At 50.2% G+C, this 27,544-nt stretch overlaps 1 protein-coding gene across 2 annotated transcripts in view; it reads right to left on the bottom strand.

Annotated features, from left to right (window-relative positions):
• Positions 1–3,883: 3,883 nt before the first annotated feature.
• Positions 3,884–27,544, bottom strand: part of APPL2 (adaptor protein, phosphotyrosine interacting with PH domain and leucine zipper 2) — a 54,233-nt gene continuing 30,572 nt past the window's right edge. Inside the window, exons 9-21 of one of the 2 annotated variants that reach the window (XM_029953114.1) lie at positions 25,330–25,412; positions 21,061–21,219; positions 19,546–19,734; positions 18,241–18,283; positions 18,102–18,158; positions 17,927–18,015; positions 13,525–13,683; positions 13,343–13,395; positions 11,569–11,743; positions 7,287–7,323; positions 6,968–7,108; positions 6,151–6,198; positions 3,884–4,967 (exon numbers count right to left, since the gene is read on the bottom strand). In XM_029953114.1, the coding sequence (XP_029808974.1) occupies positions 4,833–4,967; positions 6,151–6,198; positions 6,968–7,108; positions 7,287–7,323; positions 11,569–11,743; positions 13,343–13,395; positions 13,525–13,683; positions 17,927–18,015; positions 18,102–18,158; positions 18,241–18,283; positions 19,546–19,734; positions 21,061–21,219; positions 25,330–25,412 (1,368 nt within the window). In that variant the 3' untranslated portion in view covers positions 3,884–4,832. The remainder of the gene's footprint in view (positions 4,968–6,150; positions 6,199–6,967; positions 7,109–7,286; positions 7,324–11,568; positions 11,744–13,342; positions 13,396–13,524; positions 13,684–17,926; positions 18,016–18,101; positions 18,159–18,240; positions 18,284–19,545; positions 19,735–21,060; positions 21,220–25,329; positions 25,413–27,544) is intronic. The other variant, XM_029953115.1, reaches the window with a different exon arrangement.

Raw genomic sequence — 27,544 nt, 5'->3', positions numbered from 1 at the left:
TGTGATCTGAAGAGAAACCAGAGTATTCCTATGATTTTAAAAGCATTTTTTCTCTAGTTTAGTTTTTTAAATGTTTATTTATTTTGAGAGAGAGTAGGGGAAAATGCAGAGAGAGGATCCCAAGCAGGCTCTGCACCATCAGTGGAGAGCCCAACCTGGGGCTTGATCTCATGAACCGTGAAATCTTGACCTGAGCCAAGACTGAGAATTGGACACTTAACAGACTAAGCCCCGCCAGGTGCCCCTTTAGCTTAGTTTATTGTAAGAATTCACTATATTTTACAAATAGCATATACAATATGTGTTCATTATGAGGCTTCCAGTCAGCAGTAGGCTCTTAGTTTAAGTTTTGGGGGAGTCTGAAGTTAAATGCAGATTTTTGTGCCAGCAGTGGGTGCCCCTCCACCTCTGTGTTTTCAGCGGTCAGCTGTACTACACTGGAGAAATCCTTCTTGGTAAAGTCTGATTGCTGCTCCTTTTCCTTCCTGAGGCAGCAGTGGGAAGATTTTGGGAAATATGGGCTAGTACTGTCACATACATCATCATGTCACTCCTTGATGCTGGGTTGGCTAAATGGAAAAAGATAGATTTTAACTAATTTTAATAATTTCACAGTTTTTGTCCTGCTAAAGTTTGCAGGAGTTTCATACTGATGGTGTTCCTTTTAAGAAAGTTTTAATACTACAATTTCAACAAAAGTTGTTTTTAGATATTAGGAAGAATTTAACAAGTTACTAGAAATTTCTGTTAAAAGGAATCTGAAATACATGGAAATCTTTAGAGATTAAGTGAACATCATGCAGTGAATGCAGAGATGGTGATGGCAAAATTAGGGCTTAGTTGATACAAAAAGTTCTTATATGTAGTGTACAAGAAGTCCATCTAGGACAATATATGGATACTTGTTGGACTCTCTTTACTGTAAAACCCAATTTACCAGATAATCCAGTTCCCATTTGTGGAGTCATTCTCTGCAAAGGAGAGGAATTCATCTTCTGATCAGTGTAGATCTGATGTCATAATTCTAGGATCATCTTTAAAGACTATGTATTCTAGGGGTGCCTAGGTGGCTCAGTCAGTTCAGTGTCCGACTTCAGCTCAGGTCACGATCTCATATTTGTGAGTTTGAGCCCTGCGTCTGGATCTGTGCTGACAGCTCAGAGCCTGGAGCCTGCTTCAGATTCTGTGTCTCCCTCTCTCGGCCCCTCCCCTGCTCAGGCTGTCTCTTTCTCAAAGTAAATAAACATAAAAAGATTTTTTTAAGACTATGCATTCTATAATGTATGCAAGATCTTTGTTTAGTGAAACATTCTTTAGTCATGTCGTTATTATCATGTAAAGTGAGGGGAAAAGTTAATACTTCTATATCTAGAAACACTTATCTGTATTAGTATTACAGCATTTAATGATTTCATAATCTGCACAAAATCCAACAAGGCATTAGAGATGTACTTTAAGTTGATAAAGTTATTACACATCAGAATAATCTTCACAGGTTTTTGTAACTAATGAGAGAAGCAGTGGGTGATTGCTGTGTGGTTTCTCATGCTGTATAGGTCACAGAGCAGTTAGAAGCATAGACTGCAGAGCCAGACTGTGATTTAAATACGGATTTGGGGCCTACCAGCAGGTTACTTCACCTCTCTGTGCTTCATTTTCTCAGGCGTAAAGTGGCTTAAGGATACAGAGCTCGTAGATTGAGGACTGAGTTTTGTATAAACCATTTTATATATTAGGAAACTACTATAAATACTCGCAATTATGATTACTCTCATAGGCAGGAATGCACTGGGCATATAGTTGTTAGCTTTACGATTACTCTTTTAGGTGGAAAACTTTGAGGATAAACAGTATGTGACTCTGAGTGGGTCATAGAGATGATGCCTGTTCACCTGGCCCAGCTCCGGGCAGACAGCGGACGGAAGGCCTGCACTTCCGCAGACAGGTCGTCTGGCACGCAGCCAGCCGAGGCTGTGTGGGAATGCAGAGTGGGGAGAGCAGCTGGCTAATGGCAGGTCCCATTTCCTACCCTCCCGCCTTTCGTTTACATGGCACCGGTTAAGTTTTCATAGTGCTTTCGTTTGGTAAATTAATTTTAATTTTTAACTTTTAAAAAATATTTAATCCTGAGAGAGAGACAAAGCAGGAGTCGGGGAGAGGCAGAGAGAGAGGGAGACACAGAATCCAAACAGGTCCAGTCTCTGAGCTGTCAGCACAGAGTCCCTTGCGGGGCTCAAACCCACCAACTGTGAGATCATGACCTGAGCTCACCCGAGCCACCCAGGTGCCCCAATCATTTGGTGAATGTAAAGGGCAGCCTTCTGAAGTATAAAATTATTTTAAAATATATGACCTGTGCACAAGAGTATACAGTATGTGTATACTGAATCAAGAGGAAAACAGGACATTGGGAGCCTGTGGCTCCTGCCTGAGATGTTCCCTTTGTTCCTCCTTCGGATTTCCGCTCTGGCGGAAACCACAACGCAGCATTTTGGTGGCAACTGTGCCGTGCTTTTCTCTAGTGTTCAACCTATCTGTGTTTTTCTAAATAACATGGTGGTTTGCATGTTCCTTAAAAATAATAGAAAAGGATTCTTACTGTATGCTAAATGACTTCAATTCAGACTCTCTTGAAATTCATCCATGATGATGCACATAGCTATGGTCCATTTAGTTTTCCGTTACATGAATACACAGATCTGTTTTGCTGATGACCTGTGTGGGTCATTTCCAAATTTGGGATAGTATGAGCAGGGCTACTGACTGTACGCATCTCTCGATCCATGTGTTAAGAGTTTCTCCAGGGTGCGTACCCACAAGTGAATCTGTTAGGTGTCAGGGCCACGTACAAGTGCAACGGATACCGCGCCAGACTTGTCCCGTTCCAGCAGTGGAGGAGATTCGTCCTTGCTCCATCCCCACCAGCGGCTGCATTTCCACAGTCTGGTGTGTATATATCCCAGTGGGTTTTATTTGGATTTCTTTGATTATCATATGAAATTGAGTATATTTGTTTTAAGAGCCCCTTTTTTTATTCTGTGAAATACCTTATGACTTTTTCAATTTATTTTTTTCTAATTTCAGGAATATTTTACATATTCCAGATACTAATTTTTGTTGGTCATCTGTGCCTCATATGCTTAGTTCATTTCGTGTTTTCATTCTGTAGTTTTTTGATGAAGTTAGTTTTAATGAATTCAGTCTTTTTTTTAATATATGATTTGCATGCTTTGTGGCTTAGTTAAGCTGCATATTTTTGAAATGTGAACATATTTTAGTGTCTAATTTTTATGATTAGTTTCTTCCCTCCCACCCTGAACAGTTCTAAGCAAGAAAAGGAAATTCCGGGGACTGTGGCTCTTGCAGCCTGTCAGAGAACCTGCTGATTTAACGTGGCCGTGATCTACACATACACATAGCACCGCACTACTAATTTCGTGGTGTGTCTCACGCTGGCTTAGTCTCTGAGTCTCACGCTGTAGAAGTGGACCCCTCGATGCCCTGTGACCTTAGTTTTGGATTACAAAAGTTGCTGTTTAACCCGCCGTTCTGCAGAGCTGGGGGGCTCAGTCAGCGGGGCACCCCAGCTCTCGATGGCGGCTTAGGTTGTTATCTCGCGGTCATGAACTTGAACCGCACGGAGTGTGGAGCCTGCTCAGGATTCTCTCTCCACCCCAAGGAAACCCACCATTTTAAAAGCAACACCTTTTGAAAACTTGGAACTGAGATCACAACCAGTGTTGAACAGAAGGAATTGATGGGGCATGAGGAAATCACAGCAGAGGGGCTGTGCTAGGGTCTTGGAAATTAACATGTGAGGCCGCAGAACTGACTTTAGCTTTCTTCCAAGGATATCCTAGAAAATAACCACAAAAAGCAAAAGAAAAACAGAATTATAGGTTTTATTTGCTAGCATTTATTGCTAGGTTAATTTATTACAAAGACAATGATATTCCGTTGAACTTGGTTATAATTAAACACACTGTGCCAATTCAAGACCATACTTATTTCATAGGTAGGGTAATAGGAACTTTATACCATGCCCTGCAACCAGCCGTGCTTCATTCAAGTGAGTTTTAAAATTAATTGGTCCCTTCCTTGAGGAGGGTCTGGCTCAGAAGAATCAGGAACGGGAAGAGCTTCACTCTGTCTACAGCGGTCCACCATTCAACCACCACCTGAAGGAGCACACGTTTCTGAATGCTGGTCAAAGTTCACATTGAAAACCTGAACGTCTTGTGTGGTGCTCATCTGCCAGGCTTTGTATTGCATGATGGCTGAGAAAACTGATCACAACTAACCTGCATTTTTGCTAGTGCTCAGGCCTCATAACTGCACAAAATGATGCTAGTAGGTCCGACTGAGACAGCCTGCTTATAAACACAATTTTCAGAATGACAGGCACTTAAAGCTCATTAAGGACAATATAAAAATAGGTTATATTAATAGGAAATATTTAGTGTTTATCAAATTATAAATCTAGGCTTTTACCATTTTTAAGAAAGGGTACTGGAAACTGAAGAGATGACATTTGAGTAAAGTGAACAATGCATTTTTTCAGTAACTTTCATTCTGAGCGCCAAACAGTACAATCTAAGAAAAAGACTTACCACAAAGCACCTAAAAATAACATTTGTAGACGGGTAGGAATGTTGTCAACCGTGTCTTACTGTTTCCCTCCCAAGTCTCAGTATCAAGGCATCAAGAGAACATTCCACAAGCGATTGTCAGCATCCTGAAACGAGGTCGTGGGCCTGCATGTCAGAGAAGTTGAAGACCCTTAGGGAAGCGGCTCTCTTTCTGGGTGCTCTTCCCCCAAAGGCCCAAGAGAGTTATGCTTCAGATTCTGCGCCTCTGTTTTCATTTGGACTTCCGTCACGGTCATCTGGTTGATCGTTTAACAGTACATATTTTCCATCATTGGTTAGTGGTATGGACAGCATTAACTGAGCCAATGCTTCTGGGTCCTGAAGTTATGGGAGTTTAAGAAGGAGAAAAGAAAACGCTTAAAATGCACCTAAAACCCCTGTGGCACGACTTTCATAGTGTTCTGTAATCCAGCTTCATTCCTTCTGGGATCTGTATGTGCCTTCAGGTGAGTCTCCTTCTCTGAAAAAACTCAATTGCATTACTTCTAGAATCTAGGCCATGGTTTGGCTCTTAGCCAAAATATTCACACTGCCAAATCATAATCGTCTTCCTAGAAAGAGTCCAGAGAAGAACTTCTTTATCTTTGTCTTCTAGATCATTAACTCCTTCCCCTCTTTCACTTAAACCAAGAGTTGGCAAACTATGGCCATCTGGCTCACTGTTTTTGTCTAGTTTTACTGGAACACAGCCATTCATTTGCATACTGTATAGGGCTGCCTTCGTGTTACAGCTCCTGAGTTGAGTAGTTGCAACAAATGTTTCCGGTCTCACCCGGATCAATCCCATAACTACTGACATTGCACTGCAGGCTGCTGTTTCATGTGTCCCGGTCTGTCCTCGGTCCTCCTGCCCTCCCTGCATTAGAACAGCTGATGTGGTGCTCACTAGCTATACAGTACTGTTCAAAATTCAGTTTAAAAAATCCAGTTCTTCATCATACTAGCTACACTCAAGCTGCAGCTTAAACAGTGCGGACACAGGCCATTTCCACTACTGCAGAAGTCCTACTGAACTAGAAGCCTCCTGGGGGCAGAGCTGTATCTGTCTTGCTCACTGGTTTTCTAAGGCTTTTCTTGTACAACTTGGCTCTCAAAAGTTTGTTGGGTGAATGAAAGATTGTAAGCTGCTGAAACAGAGGGAGGTCTGGGAATCTTCACTTGTACATTCCCAGGTGATGTCTGTGTGTGACCACTGAGGAGCAAGGCCTTCAAGCACATGGTAGATAAAGTTTCTACTATCTTAATTCGAAAGACAGGATATCTAGCCAACAAGAGGAAGCAAAAAATTGATAAAGCAGGAAACTAGCAGTGATATTTACTAAGAATCCCACGTGTGTTACCAGTGATCATGGACCTAGCCAGTCTGGTGGTTAGAATGCTTCAAACGAAATCTTAAATTTGTCCACGATGTCCAGCGAACATCAGTCCTCTTTTTGAGAGAAATCTTAGTGTGTGTATAGATCTTGTGAGTTGTTAAAATCAGCACTAAAATGTACCTTACCTTCTGAACCTTGATGATTTCTTTTCCCAAATTAATAGCATAACATATCTGCAAGACAAGAAAAACAGTATTGGGCAAACAGAAAATGAGAAGGAATTTTAGGGAAAAATGTGATTATGGAAGTACAGTGAGGTCACTGTCTGCTCATGTCAGTGTGGGGACAGAGGACCTGGCTGTAGGAGGGTCACCACATGGGGCTCTGAAGAGTCCAGCCGTCCTGGTCTCCTGTCGCCAGTCCGTGCAGAGCCGTCCTATCCAGGGTAAGTGCAACTGAAGTTACCCCAGTGCTGAAAACTTAACGGAATACTTTGTTCTTTTCTCTCCTAATCACGTTCAGCCACTCCATGTCATGCGCAGTGGCAAGCAGATACTTGCTCAAAGAAGAGTTGATTAATGCTGTTTAATTTTAAGCAGCAAATATGGTCACAAAAATTTCATACTAAATGAGAACAGTTTCCTGCTGTCTGTATCCTCGGTTTGCTCTGAGACTAGATTTTCTCCACCGTAACTTCTGCTTTAATTAAAAAAAAAAAAATTGAAGGCAACTGCTTTTCCCATTTCCTGATTATCTTTTCTAAACAACTGTATCTCACCATTAACATTCTTCCTCCTCATTGTTTAGGATGACATGCATTTTCCATGGGGAAATTTATTCCAGTCGTTTCTTTCAGTGGGGCCTTCCTAGAAGTATTCTCTAAACTCCTCAAGGGGGACACAAAGAATAATCAACTAAATATCCAGAGGATGGTGCAAAACCTCCTTAAATATCTTTGGACAGAGATATTATGGAATCAGAAGATGAAAAAAATAACAAGACCTTTTCGCCTTCTGAGTTGCTTTCAAAAACGTATGTGCTCAGGGACTGTCCACCTGTGGATTCGGGCGTGCGGACCACAAAGCCGACTAGTCTCTTGTTTTCTTGATGGGCAGCAAACTGGGTGATGCTGGTGAGCTCAAACTGGAAATAACAGGAATAGGCATCACATAACTGGAATTAAACAGACAAATCATTCTCCACGGAAAACATCACGAGAAAGTACACGATTAGTGACAGTTGTTAAATTTGGCAAAATCTACGAAGCGCCTACTTTGAACTAAGGAGTAACTACTAAAATTAGTGTGCGTGGGGTACTTACATTGGCCCTTGATACTTGAGTCTGAGGATCTATCAACCTGAAATTTTAAGAGATTCATTATATCACACATTGGATAAACCTGTATTCTTAAAGAAGAGTCTAGAAGTTCAGAATGAAATCACACAAACACCCTTCAAATATGAAACTGTAAGGCCTGGCTGAGGCGAGGCAAGACGGCCCCAACAGCCTATCCAGCTGAGCCGCGTGGTCAGAGCCCAGGGAACCTCTCGGCGGGAGGTCGTGGCAAGCAGAGCCGTTCACAGTCCAGTGCTTCTCCACAAGGGCGGCATTATAATTCTTCCTCGTTCTGCTGGAGAATACGGACAGACATACTCTCTACAGCCTCCTCCTCAACAGACATTTCCTGACTTCAGTCTTTTCCTTGAGGTCTAATTTTTTTTCTCTTAAATATGGGGTGGGGTAAGAGAACAGTGAACAGATCTTAACCAAACTATTACGTGCCAGTTTGGGTGCAGGGGGAGTGCTGTCTTTCAGGAGGGTGCTCAGCGCCCGGGGGGTTCGGTCAGTTGAGTGTCAGGCTCTCCATATCGGCTCCGGTCAGGATCCCCGAGTTGTGGGATTAAGCCTGTGTTGGGCTCTGTGCTGGGCCTGGAGCCTGCTTGAGGTGCTCGCTCGCCCTCTCTCTCTCTGCCCCTCCCTACGCACACACCTGCTCGCTTGCTCTCTCCAAACCCCCCCAAAACAAACCAACCCAGGAAAAACTCCTATCTGCAAGAAGGAATGGCAAATACTCTCTCCCTCTTCCCCTCTCCCCCACTCATGCTTGAAAATATTTAAAAATTTGGAAACAGGTATCTAGATGTGTTCTTTAACAGCACATTAAGTAAACATCTTCTAACACCCAGGCTGAGGTATCTGGAAAAATATGCTGCCTTAGAGAATCTACTGCTGTCACACATACATACACATTTCTACTTTCTAAACATGGTGTCTATTATTGATTTGCTATAAATTCTGTGGGTGAAAGCAAAAATATCTATTCTCTGTTTAAAAAAAAGGTTACAATATTCCATTTATATGAAATGTCCCCAACAGGCAAATGTGTACACACGGAAGGTGAGTGCTTAGGGGCTGCACTGGGTTGAGCGGGCGTTAGGGAAAGGGAATGAGGGCTAATGGGTGTGGGTTCTCTCTGGGGCCGATGAAAGTACCCGACAGCTGGGGGAAGGGCTGCACGACTCTGAATATGCTGAAAACGCTTCAGTGGGTGAGCTGTGTGGGGCGTCAGATCGCGGGAAAGTGCCCCCCCCAAAATGGCTACAGTAAAGCACGGGCCTTCCCACAGCCAGAGGGCTCTTCCCTGGCTGCTCGACTACACTCCTGTGCGAGTCACCCTGACTCCCCCCAACCATCGTCTGTGAGAATGGGAAAGGACCCCCACTTCCAAGAGGTGGGTAAGACAGTGAGAAAATGTGTATGGAATTTTAAGTAAACTACAAAGCTAAATGTTATTTTTTTACTTATTTCCCTATTCATGAGTATGAATTTAAGGATTTTAAAAACCTACCTCAAACAATTTCCTTCAAGTTCCTTAGGTGTTTTGTAAAATTTTTCCATAAATGTGAACTTAAAACAGGCATATTTCTGAGGAACTTTAAAAGGTTGCTATTTTAAACAAGTAACATGAATTTGCCTAAGATCTGATTTTCAGGGTGCCTGGGTGGCTCAGTCGGTTCACAAGTTCGAGTCCAGTGTCGGGCTCTGTGCTGACAGCTGCACGCCTAGAGCCTGCTTTGGATTCTGTGTCTCCCTCTCTCTCTCTGCCCCTCCCCTGCTTGTGCTCTCTCTCTCTCCCTGTCTCTCAAAAATAAACATTAAAAAAAAACTTAAAAAATAGAGATCTGATTTTCTGTGGGACTTCTAATTTGTCTCAAAACATGAATTTCTGTTCAGGGATATGTGTGTGTACTGTGGTGAAATACACCTAACATAAAATGGACTATTCTGGACACTTACCACACTGTTCAACCGTTACCACTGTCTGGTTCCAAAACCCCTTCATCATCTCGAAAGGAAACTCCACATCCATTCAGCAGTCATTTTCTCCTCTCAGCTCTGGCAACCACTGACCTGCTTCCCGCCCGGACACTTCGGACACAGGACCACACAAAATGGCTGACATCTTCCACCGAGCATGTTTTCAGGGTTCAGCAATGTTGTACCACCTATCAAGACTTAATTGCTCCTGAAGGCTGGATCCTACTCTGCTTTTGTTAAATACCCCATTTTGTCTATCAGTTTGTTGATGGACGTTGGGATCGTCTCGCTTTTGGCTTTGTGAACTACGAACATTTGTGTAAACGTGCTTATCTGAACCAGAGTTTTCAATTCTGGGTGTCTGCCAGGGGCGGAGTCTATGTTTAACTCCCAGAAAAAGTGCCGAACCATTTCCCACAGTGGCTCGATGGTTTTAACTATAGCCCCTGGCAACGGACTCCAATTTCTTCACACCCTTACTAACACTTGGCATTTTCCTTTTTCTAAATTACAGCCATCCGAGTGAGTTGAAGCACTATCTCACTGTGGACTTGATGTGCATTTCCCTAATAACTAGTGACACTGAGCATGTTTTTTATATTTGCTTGTTGGCCCTTTGTATCTCTCCCCTGGAAAAATGTCTACTCAGGTCCTTGGTCCATTTTTTTAGTTTTTGGTCTTTTTTCTTGTTTCTTGTAAGAGTTCTTTATATGTTCTGAACATATAGCTTTATTAGATATATGACTTACAAATATTTTCTCCCGTTCTGTGGGCTTTGTACTTTGATAGTGTTCTTTGATATACTGTGATTTTTTCACAATGCGTTTACATTTATTTACTCTGTTCTTTTTGTTGGAGATCATAAGAACAATGAGCCAATGCCTATAAAAGGTGGACATACTTGGAGAAAAGCTTTATATAAATATAATAAAGTCTTATTCCTAAGAAACTTATTTTCAGTGTGAGATTTATAATGAATGGAAAAGACTGATTTTAATATATGGAAAAAACTATATTCTGACTTTTAACAAAGTCTACTTAGTTGAAGCTAACATTTACTGAGCACTTTCTGTAATGCTAGTTGTGGTTGTAAATGTTTGATGTGCATTAACTCATTCAGTCTTCGTGACGGCTCTATGCGGTGTGGATACAGTTATTTTCATCCGATAGCCAAAGAAGCCAATGCACAGAGGTTAAAACTCACCTAGGTCATGTAACTAATGAAGGCCAAAGCCAGGGATAAACGCAGACATTCTGCCTCTAAACCAGTGCCTGTGATCTCAGGAATAAAATGTAAGCCTCATACGTGATTTAAAATTTTCTAGCAGTCACAGCAAAAAGAGTGAAACAGGTGACATTAACAATATACTTATTTAATCTGTCAGATCTAAAATATTACCAGGACATGTTATTAATATAAAAATTAATGAGATGTTTTGCATTCTTTTTGGGGGGTTAGTATGAGACCTTAGAAACTTGGTATGTACTTTACATACCAAGGACATTTTAATTCAGACTATCCATTTTAAGTGCTCCCTGTGGGTCCAGCACTGGACAGTGAAGCTTCATAAGCCTGTGCTGACCACGGCTTGACGGTCCTTTGCCACCACTCATACGGACCTTACTACCTAAAACCCCAAATCAGTAGTTAGCATCACTTGGCTTCTTTATCTTCACCCCAACAGGTATTAGTCAGATTGTACTTGTGGTGGTCTAATGGTCTCAGGTAGGTTCATGTTCTTTTTGCACTGCTGTGAATTTTTGTAAGTAGTACTGCGTTCAGAAATGAAAAAACCGGGGCGCCTGGGTGGCTCAGTCAGTCAAATGTCTGACTCTTGATTTCCGCTCAGGTCATGATCTCGCGGTTGTGGGACTGAGCCCCACGCCAGGTGCCGCGGGGACAGTGCAGAGACTGCTCGGGATTCTGTCTCCCTCCCTCTCTGCCCTTCCACCGCTCGTGCTCCCTCACAAACTAAACAAACAGTAAAAAAAAGAAATGAGAAAACCCTTTCTTTTTCAAGCTGAGATACACGGCAATTCTTCAGTGCAGCAGCAGCGTGAACAAGAGGACTCGCTCCCCACTAAGTCCCCGCAGGTCCCCGCTCCGCAGGAACAGCTGCGGTCCTCGCATCTTATAAAATCACAGTGTACAAGGAACAGGGCAGAGACCAGAGTAGCACCTTCACGTGATCCGTCAGACAGTCCAGTACGACCAGTCCAGGCGAGTAAGTGTGCCCTAACTGGGGAGTCAGGCAAAGCTGGGAGAGTCTGAAACGCAACACACCTCAGAGTCTGGCTGGTGACCATCAGATGGGACTCCGTCGTCCGGAAGATGTTGTGAATGGCCCGCGCTGCCAACACTTGTCTCATGGCCTCGTAAATCACTTCGGTGGTGGTGTCCGTCCTAACTGCCATTGAGCCCAGAAACCGAACTACAAACATCTGCTGCAGAAGGGAATCTGCAAGAGAGCAGAGAGCGTTTTCTGCTCAGGATCACGTGCGCGTCCCGCCTGCTGCTGGTGCCAGGACAGGCTGAGGACCTCCGGGCCGGTGGCCTCCCGCGGACAGCCTCCCAGCAGATCCTCAACACTGAGCACGAGCAGACCCTCCCCGCCGCAGCCCAGTCTCCTCCTGTCTGCGTTTTGTCTCTTTGGAGCTACTTCATTCGACTAGAAAAGCACCTGTTTGCGCATCTATGAAATGCAAGGGCAGAACATCTTCTAACACTAAAACTCCAGGTGCCTGATGTAGACGGCAGTCTACACATCTTTTCTCTGGAAGTAAGAGCTTCTCCACTAGACGACAGAGGACTCGTTCCTCCGGCCCACCGATAAAGTCCTCTTAAAGAAGAAAATCCACCTGAGGAACAGAAGACCTGACGGGGGGCTCTCGGAGTTCACCCACACCGTGTAACACTGGAGGGTGGCGACATCTCCCAGAAGCTACCGCACGTCACCTGCTCTGCTTAGCGGGTTCTAGTTAGCTACCGGAACCGGCCTCCCGATAACGGCACACAACTGACAAAGCTGGGTAAGCGCAACCACCTGGAAGATCCCAGAGGTTTACAGGCTTTGTGTTTTTCTGTAAGAACAATAATTTACTTCTCCACCATTTTAAACTAAGACGACTATTTTTCCCTCCCTTGATCTATTAGCATCTTTGCCCCTAAAAATAACTTACGGGTTAAAAGATGAGGAAAACAGAATTCATGTGATATTATAAGAAGGTACTCCCATATGAAGGCAGTTTTTACAGGTTGGAAAGTTTCTTGTACAGACTCTGGGGCGTGGACCATCTGGAAGGTCAGCTAAAGATGAGAGGGGCAGGTCGGAGGCGCAGCCTGTTAGCGTCCTTCCTTCCTCGACACCCACCCCTTGCCAGCTGCCACCCGCCCCCTTTCTGCCTAATTCTGTAAGGGGTGCCCATGCTCAAGTCCTGCTTTCCAGGTTCAGGAAGTGGCGCCTCATTCTACAGCTGCTCTCAGTCTCCAAGCGTGAAGCCCTCAGCTGTCGGCTCGTTCCGCGGCGGGCGCCTGGTTACGGTCAGCTCCGCTGGGTGTGCTCGCAGGTAGGAGAAGAATATAAATCAAACATCAAAAATCTGAACTTGAACAAATTAAACACCATCGAGCCAGGTCATCTTAAAATTCAGGAATGAGCTGTTAACGGGTGTTTCTGGCATTCTGAAATGAAATAGCCTATTCATGTCCCACCCAGATCGCATTTTATTGTGACCATTTTTCCTCTTTGAATCTGTTCTGTGGTAATCTGGTCTCTGATTTAGGTTTGGCCACTTTCTATGCAGGAGTGACGGAAAGGGTAAGGATGCGGCCGACAGTACGACACAAGTAGAAAACCCGTCCCGTCCCTGCGGGTTTTATCCACGACCTGCCGTGCCGGCGCACGTCCTAACGAGTTTGCAGAGAACGACACACCTGTGGGTCACAATCTCAACTCCTACCTTCGAGTCCCAGCTCTCTGGAACATGATTCCACTCGTTTCAATGGCCGTCGCCACTCTGTGAAGGGGAAAGAGTAAGCACACAGACCACCCGCTCACCTTCTGCTTCTGGAAAGGTCTCATCCTCAGTTTCACCAAAAGGGTTGATGCGCCTGGGGAAACGGCCAGAGGCACAGAGTCAAGACATTTTTGGCCAAGAGGACACTCAGAGTGGCCACAGTGTCTGGAGAGACACCAGGTCACTTGCCTTTCTCCCAGGGCTAACCTCCCTGAGCCCGCACCTGCTCCCCCTGTTCTGATCCAGGAATTCTGTGGCAGGAAGGACGATATCAAACTGGATGGGTGTTCCCGGTGCGATGAGCTCTTCGGCGGCGTCGGCATGAACGGCCGCGGGGGGCACAACCGTGTCATCCTTCGCTTCCGCATTTCTCGGGCTCTGGCTGGAGTACAAAGTGGGGGGAAATCAAATCAGACACATGCTGAACTGCACAGCTGATGGGACTTTCACAAATCGATAAGCGTGAAGATTTCACTCAATCCTTCAACTCCTACAAATAAGTCTTCACGAAACGTCACTCGTGTCATTGGCCAAACCCCTTCAGACCTCCCCACTCCCCCCCAAGAGCTCTGCCGTACCGCATTCTGCTGTCGAATTGCTTGGCACACCATCTACTGATTTTCTGATCTTTCTCCCTGTGAGACGAGTTTTTGAGGACGGGGCTATCGCTAAACCGTATTTATTACTTGGCACAAAGGCACTCAAAAATGTTAACTGAATCAAAAAATACATCCTGGCCTGCAATCACAACCTGGCTCCCATTTCTCCTGCGAGCCCCCTGCCGCCCCCGATGGAGCTGCGCCAACACAGCACATGCCTTTCCTTCTCCAGCCCGGCCCTCCAATGCCAGCTCAAACTCCCATTCGTCCCCTAAGCCTGCCACGCCAGCCTGGCCCTCTGTCCTCTGCGCGCCGGTGTCTCCTCCCAGTGAGCCGCCGGCACAGTCTCGCGTGTCCGTGAACACCCTGCGCTCCGCACTGTCCACATGTGCTGCACGGAGACCATGGCCCGTAACAGGAGAGGCTGTCTGGACAGTGACCAGTCAGGTGCCACCACGTTTCTTCTCTTTCAGTGACAGGACGCTGTAATTTAACTTCTCATGTCTTTATAATCTCCGCAGCTAGTGTGTAAACTCCTTCGACAAAGAACGTAAAGGTATTTTGATTTCTTACTTTACCTGGAGCCTGAGCAGTCTCTCTGATAGTCTTCTGTTCCTTGTTCTCACGCATGTCAGTAACTGAACACACCGTACGGAAACTGTAATAGCCGTTCGGCAGATGGGCACAGAGTGGAAGGTGGGCAGAAACAACACAGAACCACTGGGCCTTGCCTCCGTTGCTGACAGAGGAGGAGTGGGCCCTGGGGTATCGGTGGGTGAGCCGCACTGGGAACTGAGGTCTCCCGGCTGCCAGGTCACATGCAGCTGAGAGAGGAGCACGTGTCTGTGAGCGGTGAGCACTGGAGGAAGGCAGAAGTTTCAAGGGGCACAAGGAGTCCAAGCTGCTGGCTCCCCGAGTCCCAGGGGAGAGAACACAAGGAAGTCGGGCTGGGGCGCCATTGGCTGAGGTCTGCACTTGACTCCACGTTCTCGGGAGCCACGGAAGACCGAACGCGGGCGTGACATGATGGAGCGCCCCTGTGACCTCCACGTCACGGACTCCGAAAGACACCTGGTGATTGTGGTCCTCCCTCACACCCCCACGTCAAAGCACCCAACACAGCTGAGAGCCGCTGTCCTTAAAACTCTTCTTCCTTGATTCCCGCTGATTCTACTTTCCCTGATGTTTCTTGGTGGCTACTGCAGGCTCCTTCCCTTCTATTCCAAATGTTGGAGTTCTTTTGGATTCGGTCCTAGGCTCCTCTACGCCTGTCCTCGCTCCCAAGATAATCTCTCTCTTCCACTGCTGCGTCCATGTGGATGGGTTCCTGGCTCCTATGCTTGGCCCCGAGATCTGTGCCGCAGACTCGCGTCAGCAACGTGACCACTGGGTCATGCCGCGGGCCCCTCAATCCTCTGTCCAGAAGTGAGCGAACTCCTGATACTCCTTTACATCTCTAAATACACCACCACCTGCCCGGGTGCTCACGCCAGACTGTGGTCACCCTCTGGTCTGTCTCCTTCCCTCCACTCACATCTCCTTCTATCACAAGTCCTACAGATTTCACCTCCGAAATAAGCCCATCTACTTTCATCTCCTCTGCCGCCATCCTGGTTTATGACGCCACCGGCTCCTGACCGGACACTGCTGGTCCAGCTCAGTTCCGTGTCCTCCACAGCAGCCAGAGGTGCCCTCGGGGACCGGGACGGGAGTCACCGCTGCCCTCGGCCATGGGCACATCGAGCTCCCTGCACCGCCGACAGCTCCCCCGCTTCCTGACCGGACCTTCCTTCGGGAGCCATTCCCGGCCACCTGCCCCGGCCCCTCCCGTTCCTGCACTGACCTTGGCCTCCCTCCAGCTCTCCCACACCCTCAGCGCCCTTCTGCCCAGCAGCCCCTGCAGGTGCTCCAGGAACGCAGGCCCCCTGGCCACTCCTCATCCTTCACTTCTCAGTTTAAATACTATCTCCACGGCCAGGCCTCGCCAGGACAGCACCTTCGTCTTGAACACCTGAGCGGCTTTTCTCCATTTTAACTAAGAATTCATTTACCTTCCTTCTGGCTTTACTGACAGGACCCAGCTCTACGCCCCAGCCCAGCACCTGGGCACCGAGCAGACACGCCACAAACAACCGGACAGCTGACTAGCTGGACGAGTGAGCGAGCGTTAGAGACAGGCTAACTGGAGAGCACCGGAAGGCGACACGGGAGATCTGCTTCGGACTGGACGGCAGCGTGTTCCCAAGAACACTGTTTCCCTGCTCCTTCCCCATCATCAAAACGTTTCTTTATTCCTAATGAGCTGACCCTTAGAGACACAGGCCCTCTCCCACCCCCCACAGCTCTGGGCCATCTGGTGGCCACCTCTGTCACCTTCCAGGCTCAGCATCGGTTCAGCCGACTGGCGGGAGGTCTTGGTTTCAGGATTCGCCGTGTGATTTACTTATCACACAACAGGGAGAAAGATCGGCTACTGGACGGATTAAGTCTGAGACTCTTTCTGAAAACCCATCACTTCTTTAACTACTGACACTATCTAAACCACGCGTTGGCAGCCTAGCAAAATGGCGTTTTTAGGACTGGAAAGGGGCCTGGGAGGTTGTGTAGTTTTGCCTTTCCCTGTGTCAGAGTTGGGGAGACAGGCGCAGAGAGCTGGCCCGCTCCAGGTGACCCAGGTGTGGTCAAGACAGAGCCATCAGAGTCCCCCGAACTCCACGGCCGGCACCCTGCGTGCGCCCTCCCGCCCTGCAGTGCACAGGGGGCAGCACCGCTACCCACGAAGACGAGGCTCCAGGACAAGTGCTCAGACCGCCGTCCTCAGAGCCGCCCCTAGTAACACCGCCCCGTGCAGACCGTGAGATCCAGCACCCAGGCGCAACCACTGCTGCCTGCCCCCCACTTCTGCTGCCTTCGCTCACACGTGCTGACAGCTGACAGCCGGCCCGGTGTCCCCGCCCTGCCCTCTACCCGCCACGCCCCAGGCCCTGTGTGTCCTCCCCCTGCAGCGCCGCAGGCCAGTCTTTGTACCCGCGGCCACCTCTCCTCAGAGCTCCCGGTTCTGCTCCTCGGCCCAGGACAGGTAAGCAGGGCACTCACGTCCTTCACACTGAGCTTCCAGCTCTCCCGGCCTGACCTCAGCGCTTTCCCACGTGCCCCGTGCTGCGCGTGCGCACTGGCTCCGCCTGCACAGAGCCCGGACCCTGGGAGTTAGCTCTTAGCTTTCTGATCACCTCCCTCCAGAGGCACGTGATACTATCTGTAAAACACTTACGTCATGGGGTTCTTCCTACAGCGCCTCTGAAGAATGGTCCCCAGACACAGTCCCAGTTGTAATTTACCTCGGAGGCTGCTTTCATTAGCAGCGCTCTATTATTACGGCTCTCTTATTATTTAACCAAATGAAGCCTCCCATTAAGAAAGAAAGCGGGAATCTGGGAATAAACCCTAATGCCGTATTCAAAACAAGAGCGAAGGTAGAGGCATGAACATGTTCACTGTGAATAACAGGAAACTCAGGAAAGGGAGACCACCTAAACATCCAACTGCTAATGGATCACGGTAGAGGGCATGCAGTTATTAAAAAGGAATTACAAAAAGTGTAAAAATATGAATACACATGAAAATGCGAGACTACCGCACACGTGAAGCATCAGCATGCACGCAGCCTACCGCCCAGTGTCCACGGGCAATTGCGCAGACACCTGTTCTGGATTTAAAGACAATTCTCGTTTTGGTTCCAGAACTTTGTTGGTGCGGGCAGGAAACGTGCGAAGCCGTGAGCGGCAGCCCCTCGGTGCAGGCCCGATGTGCCTGGACCGCGGCTGGCCCTGCGCTCCGGTGGGAAGACGCACAGGAGTCGCTCGGCCAGTGGCCCCTGGCTCTGCCCCCCTCACTCCGCCCCCGCAGGCCTTACTGCATCTGTACAACAGACCCAACCCACCCCTCGGTGCCCTGTGCGGACAGAACTCCTGCGGATTCCCAACACCTCAACACAGAGAAGCTGCTCTTCCGCGGTCCTCTAGTTACCTGGGGCCCAGGCTTTCTTGCTTCTTCCCAAAGCTTGTGATGGGGGTCACTGCCTGGAGAGCCGTCTGATTCAGCTTGATGGCGACTGCCTGCAGGCACACAGGACACGCTCAGTCCGCAGGGCACTGACCCTGCAGACTGAGCAGGGGCGGGGACGCAGGCCAGGCCGAGTTACCTCTGGGTTGTCGGTCAGGTAGATCTGCCTGGAGATGTTGTTTATGGCGCAGATCCACTGCAGGGAGAGGGCGTTAGAAACCTGTCGTGTCCCGGTCACCCGCCCGACCAGGACAGAAGGGGAACAACAAAACCTTTACCTCCTCGTTTTCCTTCCTGCTTTCTGCCTGGAGGATTATTCCCCTGAAATAAAGTGCATCCAAGTCAGTGCTTCCTGGACCTCAGCGGCTGAGGCTTATACCAGGTCCACTGAACTCAGCTGGGTCCCAAAGGGAAGGGCCAGGAAGGCAGCATGACCGGAAAGAAAAAACGGGGTTCTGGCTTGCTGCCTGTTCACTGTGTGATCCTGGACAGACGCTTCCTTCCCCTGGGCCTGTGCTTTCTCATCTACAGAGCGAGCAGCTGGGCTCAGGCCGACTGGCTCAGCTCTGCGGGTCCACAAGCATACACATCTTGTTTGCCCCTTGGATGATCAGGGCAGCCCCTCCTCCCAACCACGCCAAAGAGGCCAGATGCCCACGGAGGGGGATAGGATGCAAATACTGCCCTACCTCCAGTGAGGGCTTAACCCTTCCCAGGGACCCCAAAGCTACGGGAGGTGGGAGCATGGATCTTAGGATCTTAGCACACTTTACATGTGAGAAGACTAAGGAGTTAACTGCCAGGGGCCACGACGGGGACCCCAGGCCTCTCCTGCCGCCTAGGAGGAAGGATGAGACCTGCAGTTGCTCTGCCAACCTGGGAGGGAGACGGCTGGAACCGTACCAGCTTGGAACACACTACTGTCCAAACAGAATCTTACTCAGCACCCCACCCAGAAGCCAACGTGGGCAGGGCTGGCTCCCGCGGAAGGACGGGCTGCAGCCTGCCCTGCCCCCTGGAGGCTCAGTTTGAAGTTCCTGCTCCAGAGGGGACCCCACAGCAGTGGGATCTATGAATGACTCCAAGTGATCTCTTCTGGGCTCCTGAGGTACATGGGGATCTGCAGGGACAGCACGTTCACAGAGGGACGTGCTGCGGCTGAGCACCACTCTGTCTCCAGTTCCAGCTGGCACAGCGGGCTCCCCAGCAGGTGTGCCTGCCCTCCGCCCCATCAGGGGACACAGAGCTCGGGTGGGAGCCCACAGGGGCGGCCACAACCTTCTCTAGGCTCTGTGTGACAAACAGCTCTCCTATGGCTCCCTCCCACACAGACCCAGAGGCCTGGGCTCCTCCAGGGCCACCGACAAACCCGCCCTGGGACTCCTTACACATGGCAGACTGGATCCCGAGAGGGTGCTGTGCGCTTCTTAAAGGGAACATAAAACATCCTCTCCAAAGACAAATGATCCCCAGAGCAGGCCTCTCCTGGGGAGGGCTGGCACACAGGAATGCGCCAGGAGACCCCGGGCAGGGGTGGGCTCACCACCCTTGCTCTCCTCCCAAGTAAGACCCGCGTGGCTTACGATTTCCCATTGGGAGTGGTGATCTGGAAGCAGTATCGCCGGTCTTCACAGTCCACCGCCATCACCGAGCAGTTGTCCAGGTCCTGGATCAGGCCCCCAGCGACGGCTCCCCGGGGCTGACACATGAGGTTCCCGCCTTGTGTGAAGAAGTACAGCCGCTCCCAGGTGGTGGTGACCAGCCCTGTTTTACTGCAAGAATTGTGACTTTGGTGAGCTCATCAGTGCTCGGAAGCCCACGCATCACCTCAAGGTCCTGCTGCCTCTTTACCAGTGTCGGCACCGTTTTAGGAATAATGTTTCTTTACATTAAAGAAAAACGGCAAACGCAGAGCAGCAGGGGAGGCATGCTGTAGCCTAAGGGACCTGGAAGTCAAGGCTCTGCCCAATCGGAAGATGCCTGCCCAGGGCCCTCACCGGCCTGTGCCCACTCTACAGCGAGCTTCTCCCCGAGACCTGGAAACTAGGAACCAAAGACCTAGGCCGTCCTAAGACATGGACTGAACTGTTCTAAGTCTAGTGACGTCACTAGGGTCCCCCTGGCTCACAGCACCCAGAATCCCGGGGACATCTACTAGGCTGAGTTTTGCTCCAGCTGGATGTTATTCTGGTTTTGTGGGCTGCCTGCAAGAGGAATTTCCAGTAACAAGCAAGTAACCCCAGAACCTTGTAGGGTCTTCTATCCGTAGAAACTAAAGGAGATATTCAGCTTGGGATCTCAACCAGAGAGAGCTGTGAGGAGCTCCAGCTTGGTAAGAAAACAGCTGCCAATTCCTCTCTGTGGACCCTCCATCTGCGAGGTTCAGGTTCACTTACCTGATTCAGTGTTTATCGAGTAGCAACTATGTGCAAGGTCTCCTGCCTCAATAATTACCATTATTTCCAAAACCTGGAAATAACTAACATGTGAGTGCCTACTACTGGCTAGGAATGGCCTCATTTAGCAGGTGTGATCACCAGCTGTTTCACGGATGACGCCGCTGAGGCCCAGCCATGGGGTCCGTCTGAACCAGAGTCAGTCTTCCCCACACCAGACAGCCTCTATCTGTCCTTGGACGCAAGGAAGCCTGATCATCCTCCCTTTAATCCAAATGGCCTGAGGGATACGGTGCGATTCAGTCTATATGGACCCGGATGACGCGGGAGGCTTGCTGGCCCCCGACTCCGGCCTCAGCTGCAGCCTCGGACACACAGCTCTCACACGTCAGTGGCCCGGGCTAAGGGCGGGGTGGGACAGGGGCTCTCAATGGTCCAGGAGGAGGACGGTGAAGAGCAGGCTATCTGCACATGGCCACGGTCACCAGGGACAGGGTGACCCGCCCCTCGGAGTCCACACACTGGGCTGGGTCAAGTCCATCTCTCAGCTATTCAGGCCCTGAGCCTCGGAGGCTTCCCCGGGGTGCTGTGAGGGAGGGGTGCTGTGTGGGAGCCCTTCCCCACCCACCCCTGTCCTCTACTCTGCAGACGCTCGGAGGGAAAAGAGATGTTAGGAAAAGAGGCAAGCCACGGCATTCTCACTTTCTAAGATTCAGGTAACCGGCCTTCTGGATGAGGTTCCTGTTGATCTGTGGTGCGGCCACATCAAAGTCCGGGGCGTAAATAGTCTCCTCGACAGAAAGCAGTTCTTGCTGTGACACTCGCATCTTTTCCGCTTCGGCTTCTAGTTCCACCTGAATGCTTAAGACAGAAGGCGTCAGGTCAGCGGCTCCTTGCTGGCCACAGAAGGCGGAGCTGTCCCCGAGGCTGCCTGCCACACGGAGGGAGCTCAGACCCCAGAAGCTGGAGACTGCAGGGACTCAAGTCAGCGTGTAATGTTTCAAATATTTACATGACTGCTGTTTGAAAACAGAACATGTTGGCCACTGGCCGGCGCCCAAACCCAGTGAAACAATCCCTCTGCTGACAAACTGGTATCCGGGTTCAGGTCTGTTGATGCAGATTTTAGGAGAAAAGCTTTAATGAGCCCATCCTCAGGGCTTCAGGTGCAGATCATCTGCGAAAGTGCCAGAAAGGAAGGAAAGAGCAGTCATTTCTGCCCCTCTGCTCCCTCTAGCTCTGGAAAGGGCCACTGGAGGAAGGAAAACAACCAGGAGGTGGGCCCAGGGCTCACGGACAAAGACAAAGGCAACACTTTCCTCTTTTGTCAGCCCTATAGATGCCCGAGACCGTGGGCTGGGCCCAGGGCTGCCCACAGCCGTACAGCTGCCTGAGACTGAGGGCCGGGCACAGGGCTGATGGCACTGCCCCCGCAGGGCAAGAGGACCAAGGTCCAGGCTCTGGCTTGTGTGCGCCTGTGTGCCGAGCTGTGGAAACCCCGGAAGCTTTAGCTTCAAACAGGCAGCTGCTGCTTCTTCCCACAAAGCGATGCGTCCACAGCTCTCCACCTGGCACTGAGAGCTTTGGATACAAAGCCCCAAACACAAGCCGCCCAGCGCGGCCCATCCATGTGCAAAGGCAAACTGCAGAGGCGTTGCTCTGCTTTTCCACCGGGTTAGAGGAGAGAAGAGTGAATTATAAATGTCAAAATCAGAAGGCACTTGGGGGGGGGGGGGCACTGTTTCTCAAAGTGAGTTCCTCAGGATTTTCTCTCAAAAGGGTTAGGTTTGGGCTTGGTCCACACTCTCGTCTTGGAGACTCACAGAGCGTGACGCAGGCAGGCTCTCCTGGCACTTGACGAGGCGGCTGGACTCCGCCGCTGGGAGCCTGCAGACAGGCGAGCCGGAGAACAGGCCTCACTGTCTTGCCTGTCGCCACCGAGACGGGCGAGTGGACTGGAAAAGAAAGCTAAGCAGCCCAGGAAGTGGAAGGAGGGAGCCAAAGAATACACAACCGCTTAGGTTCCTAAGCTTTTAGGGGAGAGAAGCCTCCCTGAGGCCCCAGTGGAAGATATGGATAGGCTCCCCCGGAAAAATACTCAGTGACCAGCAGGACATCTTGCACACGCTGCCCCTCCCTCCGCTCCCGGACGCGCAGACTCAGCTTCAGTCGGGGTGCACAGGGCTCCCAGCACTCCAGGACAGGGTAGGCAAGTACTTTTCAACAGCCTTTCTTCCAAGATTAAAAAAAAAAAAACCAAACCTTTATTTAACTGACTATCTACCTACCTACTGATCAATTAATCAGAACAGCAGGAACCAAGAGAAAAGGTAGAAGTGTAACCCTGTGGGGTTAGGAACTAAAAAGAGAAGCCCCTGGGGCGCCTGGGTGTCTCAGTCGGTTAAGCATCTGACTCTTGATTTTGGCTCAAGTCATGATCTCGAAGTTCGTGAGTTTGAGCCCCGAGCCGGGCTCTGTGTTGCTGACTGTGCAGAGCCTGCTTGGGATTCCCCCCATCTCTCTCTCTGGCCCTCCCCTACTCCTGTGCGAATTCTCTCTCCATAAATGAATAAACTTTAGAAAAAGAAAGGAAAAGCCGCTGATTCTTTGGGGAATTCAAAAACCCACCATGTGCGGTTTAGGCTGGGTTCGGGACCCCCGCACATCTCATGCGGCGGAGCTCGGGCACTCGCCTCCCGGGGGTCAGAGGGCAGCATGTGGAGCCAGCGCCACTGTCCTCAGTGTAAGAGTTACTTTGGGAAGGCGACCAGAGAATAGTTCCAGGCACTGCCAGGGACCAACAACCCCCACTCTCAAACTGAAATGTCCCACCATGGAATTCCAGCATCCCCCCCACCCCACCGAAGTAAACAGCCAACCGTATCCTGCCACGGTCCAAAGATGCCCTTACTCGGCTATCTGCCCACCTGAGGTCAAACCCGGAACTCTTGCACCCATGAAACACCTTGCTCTCCCATACCAGGCGTGACTTCCCTGACTCCCCACTCCCAGAGTCACGGAACCTCACCCAGGAACTGCAGACTCCACTAAAGGCTCTCTCGGCTCCATAACGTGGTCTCTTTCTTCTCGCCTCTGCCTCCGTCTATTAAATCTTACACCCGGCCCCTCGTGGGCCGGCAGCGCAGCCGCCCACCTCACGCTGAGAGGCACGGCAGAGTGTACTCGCCAACAGAAAAGTGGTAGAACATGAGAACTTCAATCTGAGTGCTTCAGCCGTTCGAACCAGGAGGTTCAAGTGCTTCCAGGTTCAGCTGGGCATGCTGTCTGCGGCTGCTGCCCTGTAATGAACTAGGCCTTGTCAGGTGGCAGAGGGACGAGCCACAGACCCGGGAGCCTGTGTCGCCGGGGCTTTGATGCCCGTCACACGGCCCACAGGGAGGCCTACGATGGCGGAGGCTCTGAGATTTGTGGAGAGATGTGTCACGGCATCTGGAAAACAAGCGCCAATGTCCCACTGCCATCAAAAAAAAAAATCTAGCAGTGCACGAACAAACTCTGAAGCCCAGACAGTTTTCTCAGGACCAGAGAGCGGCCTGGGAGCTAATGGAGGGCAAGAGAGCAGTGGTCAGAGAGGGTGGGGGTGGAGGGAGTGATGCAGTGACAGCCGCACCATCCTTTCCTCTCTCCTAACACTAATGCTACAGCGGCTCACAAGCAAATTAAAACGCAGGAAACTGAAATGGGATTTCGAAGTGCCTTCGAGCCTCATCGCCACCCGGGCCCGCGCGGCCGCGGCCAGGGCCAAGCACCGTGACTTCCAGGCACGCGCAGAGGACTTCAAGTGGCAACCCGCCCGCGTGCTGCACAAAGCCCAGCTCTGCCTTTCCTTGGGCTTCGTTCTTGTATCATCAGCACTTGAGGTACGCTTCTGCCTGAGCGGGGTCCACCGCTTGGCCTCAAGGTATTGTGAAGAGCAACACCCTCAAGAAAATGGGCGACCTTCCTCCACTTTTCCACACAAAATAAATTCCTACGCTCCTACTTCCGTTCTGTATGGCTGCTAGTCAACCACTCTCTCTCTGGGCCGTCCTCCAGGGTGTCTGTGGTGTTCACGAGACAAGGCTCACGGCACGGACACTGGCAGCAGGAGGCAAAGGGACTCGGAGCAGCCACGGCATCAACTAAATGTGGGCAAGATGGTCTGAAGAGAGGATGCTGTCTTTTTATTTTATTTATTTATTTTTTCACGCATGCAGGATGCTTTTTACAATATAAGCATTTGCGAGGCCAAAATGCAATTTGTTAAATTAATTCAAAAAAGTCTGAAAGCCTCGTTTATCGGTCATAAACTGACGGGACAATTAGTTTCCAGAAGAGTCACAGTACTTCTAGCTGCTAGCCTCTTGGCGCCAAAGGGGAAGCAAAGTGCACTTCTGAGTCCACAGTGAGTCCACCTGGACTGACAGCCTGTCACACGTGAAGGCTGACGGTCAACAAACAGAAGACGGCCTCGGCACGTGAACCAGGACTTAGCGGTAAAGTCTCTCTGCGGACACTTCATCTTTAACAAAATTTTTTCATGTTTTTAATTATTTTGGAGACAGAGTATGAGCGAGGGAGGGACATAAGGAGAGGGAGACACAGAATCTGATGCAGGCTCTGAGCTGTGAGCACAGAGAGCCCGACGCAGGGCTCAAACTCCTGAACTGCAAGATCATGACCTGAACCAAGGTCAGACCCTTAACTGACTGAGCCACCCAGGCGCCCATTCATCTTTTATTTATGTATAGAGTCCGTTCACAGGGTGGGCACACCTCTGGGCTCCCCACAGTGGGAACTGCAAAAGGCATCCTCACTTTTCAACCACAAGCCAAATACCGGCGGCTAAGAAGAGGGCCCGCTGCCCAGGGACCCAGAGTGGCAGGGCTCCGTGGGACCCCCACGTCCCAGAGGGACAGATTCAGAGGAAAGGCAAAGGCCCACAAGGCCCAAAGTGGAAGGCAGCCTTACCTTTGAACCATGTCCGAAACGGAGGATAAAAAGCTGTCCATGCTTTGGGAAAACATCTCTGCTCCCTTCTTGAAAAAGTTAATCTGAAAGACAGAAGTGTGATGCTTCAAAGTCACCTAGGAAAGGGGATGGGTGAGCAACTCATGCGGGACTGGCAGCACCGGGGGCGGCACTCCCCCCCACCCCCCCGCATGCCCGTGGTGCCGCGTGGGCCTCTGCTGAGCTCCCTGTGCCCCGCAGTCCTCCCAAAGCCCAGAGGGCGCTGCAGAAGGGGGGCGGCGGGACCCAGCTATCTCGCCAAGAGGCTGTAAACATCAGGGACAATGTGTGAGTCACTGCTTGGCGCGGACCACACCCGGGTGCGTCACTAGCTGCTACTGACAAGTAGCCTTGATATTCTCGCCATCAGCTGCTTTTCTCTGTGATTTCTAGACAGAAAGTTTCTTGGGGACAAGAGGTAGGTCTCCACCTCTGTGTCTCCAGGACCTACATCGGTGTGTGACAAACGACATGCACAATGCCAGCGAGAAGCAGATGAGCACTCAATGTGGCGTGGCAGGAGGGTGTTGGGGAAGAGAAGCCCACCCTTAGGGCCCCCAGCTGACCCCGTTCACTGAGCCACGTGCAGCTCAGAATGCAGGCTGGACAGATGATCTGGCTGGGACACCGTGAAGGGGAAACTGGGCTGATGACCCTTAAAAGGCTCTTCCAGCCTTGACATCAACCCCAAGGATGCAGCAGGCCTCTGGCGCCGAAGAGGCACTTGACACTGGCGAGGTCCCTTCCTGCTCCCCGCATGCTGGACTGGACGCTCTCTCAGCCCAGAGGACAGTGGCCCTAGGAGACCTCAGCCTCCTTCGAAAATAAAACTACAAGTGCTGGCTTTTGGGGAACCAACAGAAGGAATGCCTTACTTCCTGGGAGTCCCGGGAATCCACTGCCCAGAAAGTCCAGGTTGCCTGTCAAACCTTGAAGGGCAGGGGTAGGGGGAAGACGGGGCCGTTCAGTGCATTACTGACATCTGCAACCATCCTGCCCTAGAGCTCAAGTTTCCACTTCTTTCTATGGCCAGGGCTTTGAAAAACTCCCAATACTGGGGATGGACTCCATTTTACATGCCTGTTCGGGGGAGAATTAAGAGTTGCAAGTCCTGAAAAAGAAACATTCAGCTTGGACAAGAGTATTTTCTCATGCTTTGTGCCAGCTCATCTGTCTGATCTGGAAGCAGCCTCTGCCCTGGTCGGTGGGCACAGAACTCAACCTCGCGCTCCAGTGTTTACACCCTGGGGAGGTATGCACCCCCACGTCCTTAGTTTTTATGGCACAAAAACAGTGGAGGATCACCATTACCCTAAGGCAAGGTGACAGTGCAGGAGCTGCTCTGGCCCCATGATCTTCTAATCGTACAGACATCAACACAGTAAATGCCATTCTGGAGCTAAGAAACATCCAAGTCTGTTAAATGGCTTTCTGCATTTCTAAGGACGCAGCAGCCCAGTGTCCTGATGTCCTTTCCTCTCCTTGCCCTCCCTGAACTCCTGGAATTGATACTCTTAATTCCATGTCTCAGCTCTCTGCTCCCCTGTAGCCCCCTCGGGCAGCCCCTAAAATGACGTGCTAAGGGAATGAATGGAAGGGAGGGAGGAGACACTGGTGTCTACCGCCGCCTTCCAGAGGACCCGCCCTGCAGACACTAGGGTTTGTGCTGCGTTCTCATCCAGTTGGACACAGCTTACAAAACCACGGTTTGTTTCCAGGCGTGATGACTAATCATGATTTCAGCGCAAACCTACTGAACGAGGGCCAGGGAAGGCGGAAGTGAAGCCAAACCCCTTGTACTGACGAGGGTGGTGCTGAGAAGCCGGGATCAGCGCAGCAGCGTCCGAAGACCCGGTGTGGCTGTGAGCGGGAGGAAGTGCAGCGCCACACGACCAGCAGCTCACCGAGGCGGACGCTGCGTCCACATGGTTTTAAAAGGGCCGATGAGGCGGAAGGAGAGGGAATGCCTTGGAATCGCCCCAAAGATTCATGGGGTTAGATGATTGGTCTAAGTGAGGCAGCCGAGTCTGCAGCAAGATTTTAAGTCTGCAGGGGGAGGGACTATCTGGTCTTCTGTCCTGAAATCTGGACACTTTCCACTGGAAAAACGAAACCATGCCATCCTCAATCCTCAAAAAGGCTGCTGCAGCGGTGACAGTGCCCTCTGCTCCGCAGC

Source organism: Suricata suricatta, chromosome 10 (assembly GCF_006229205.1).
Source record: "Suricata suricatta isolate VVHF042 chromosome 10, meerkat_22Aug2017_6uvM2_HiC, whole genome shotgun sequence".
NCBI classification, from domain to species: Eukaryota; Metazoa; Chordata; class Mammalia; order Carnivora; family Herpestidae; genus Suricata; species Suricata suricatta.
This window is presented reverse-complemented; position numbering and strand designations above follow the sequence as displayed.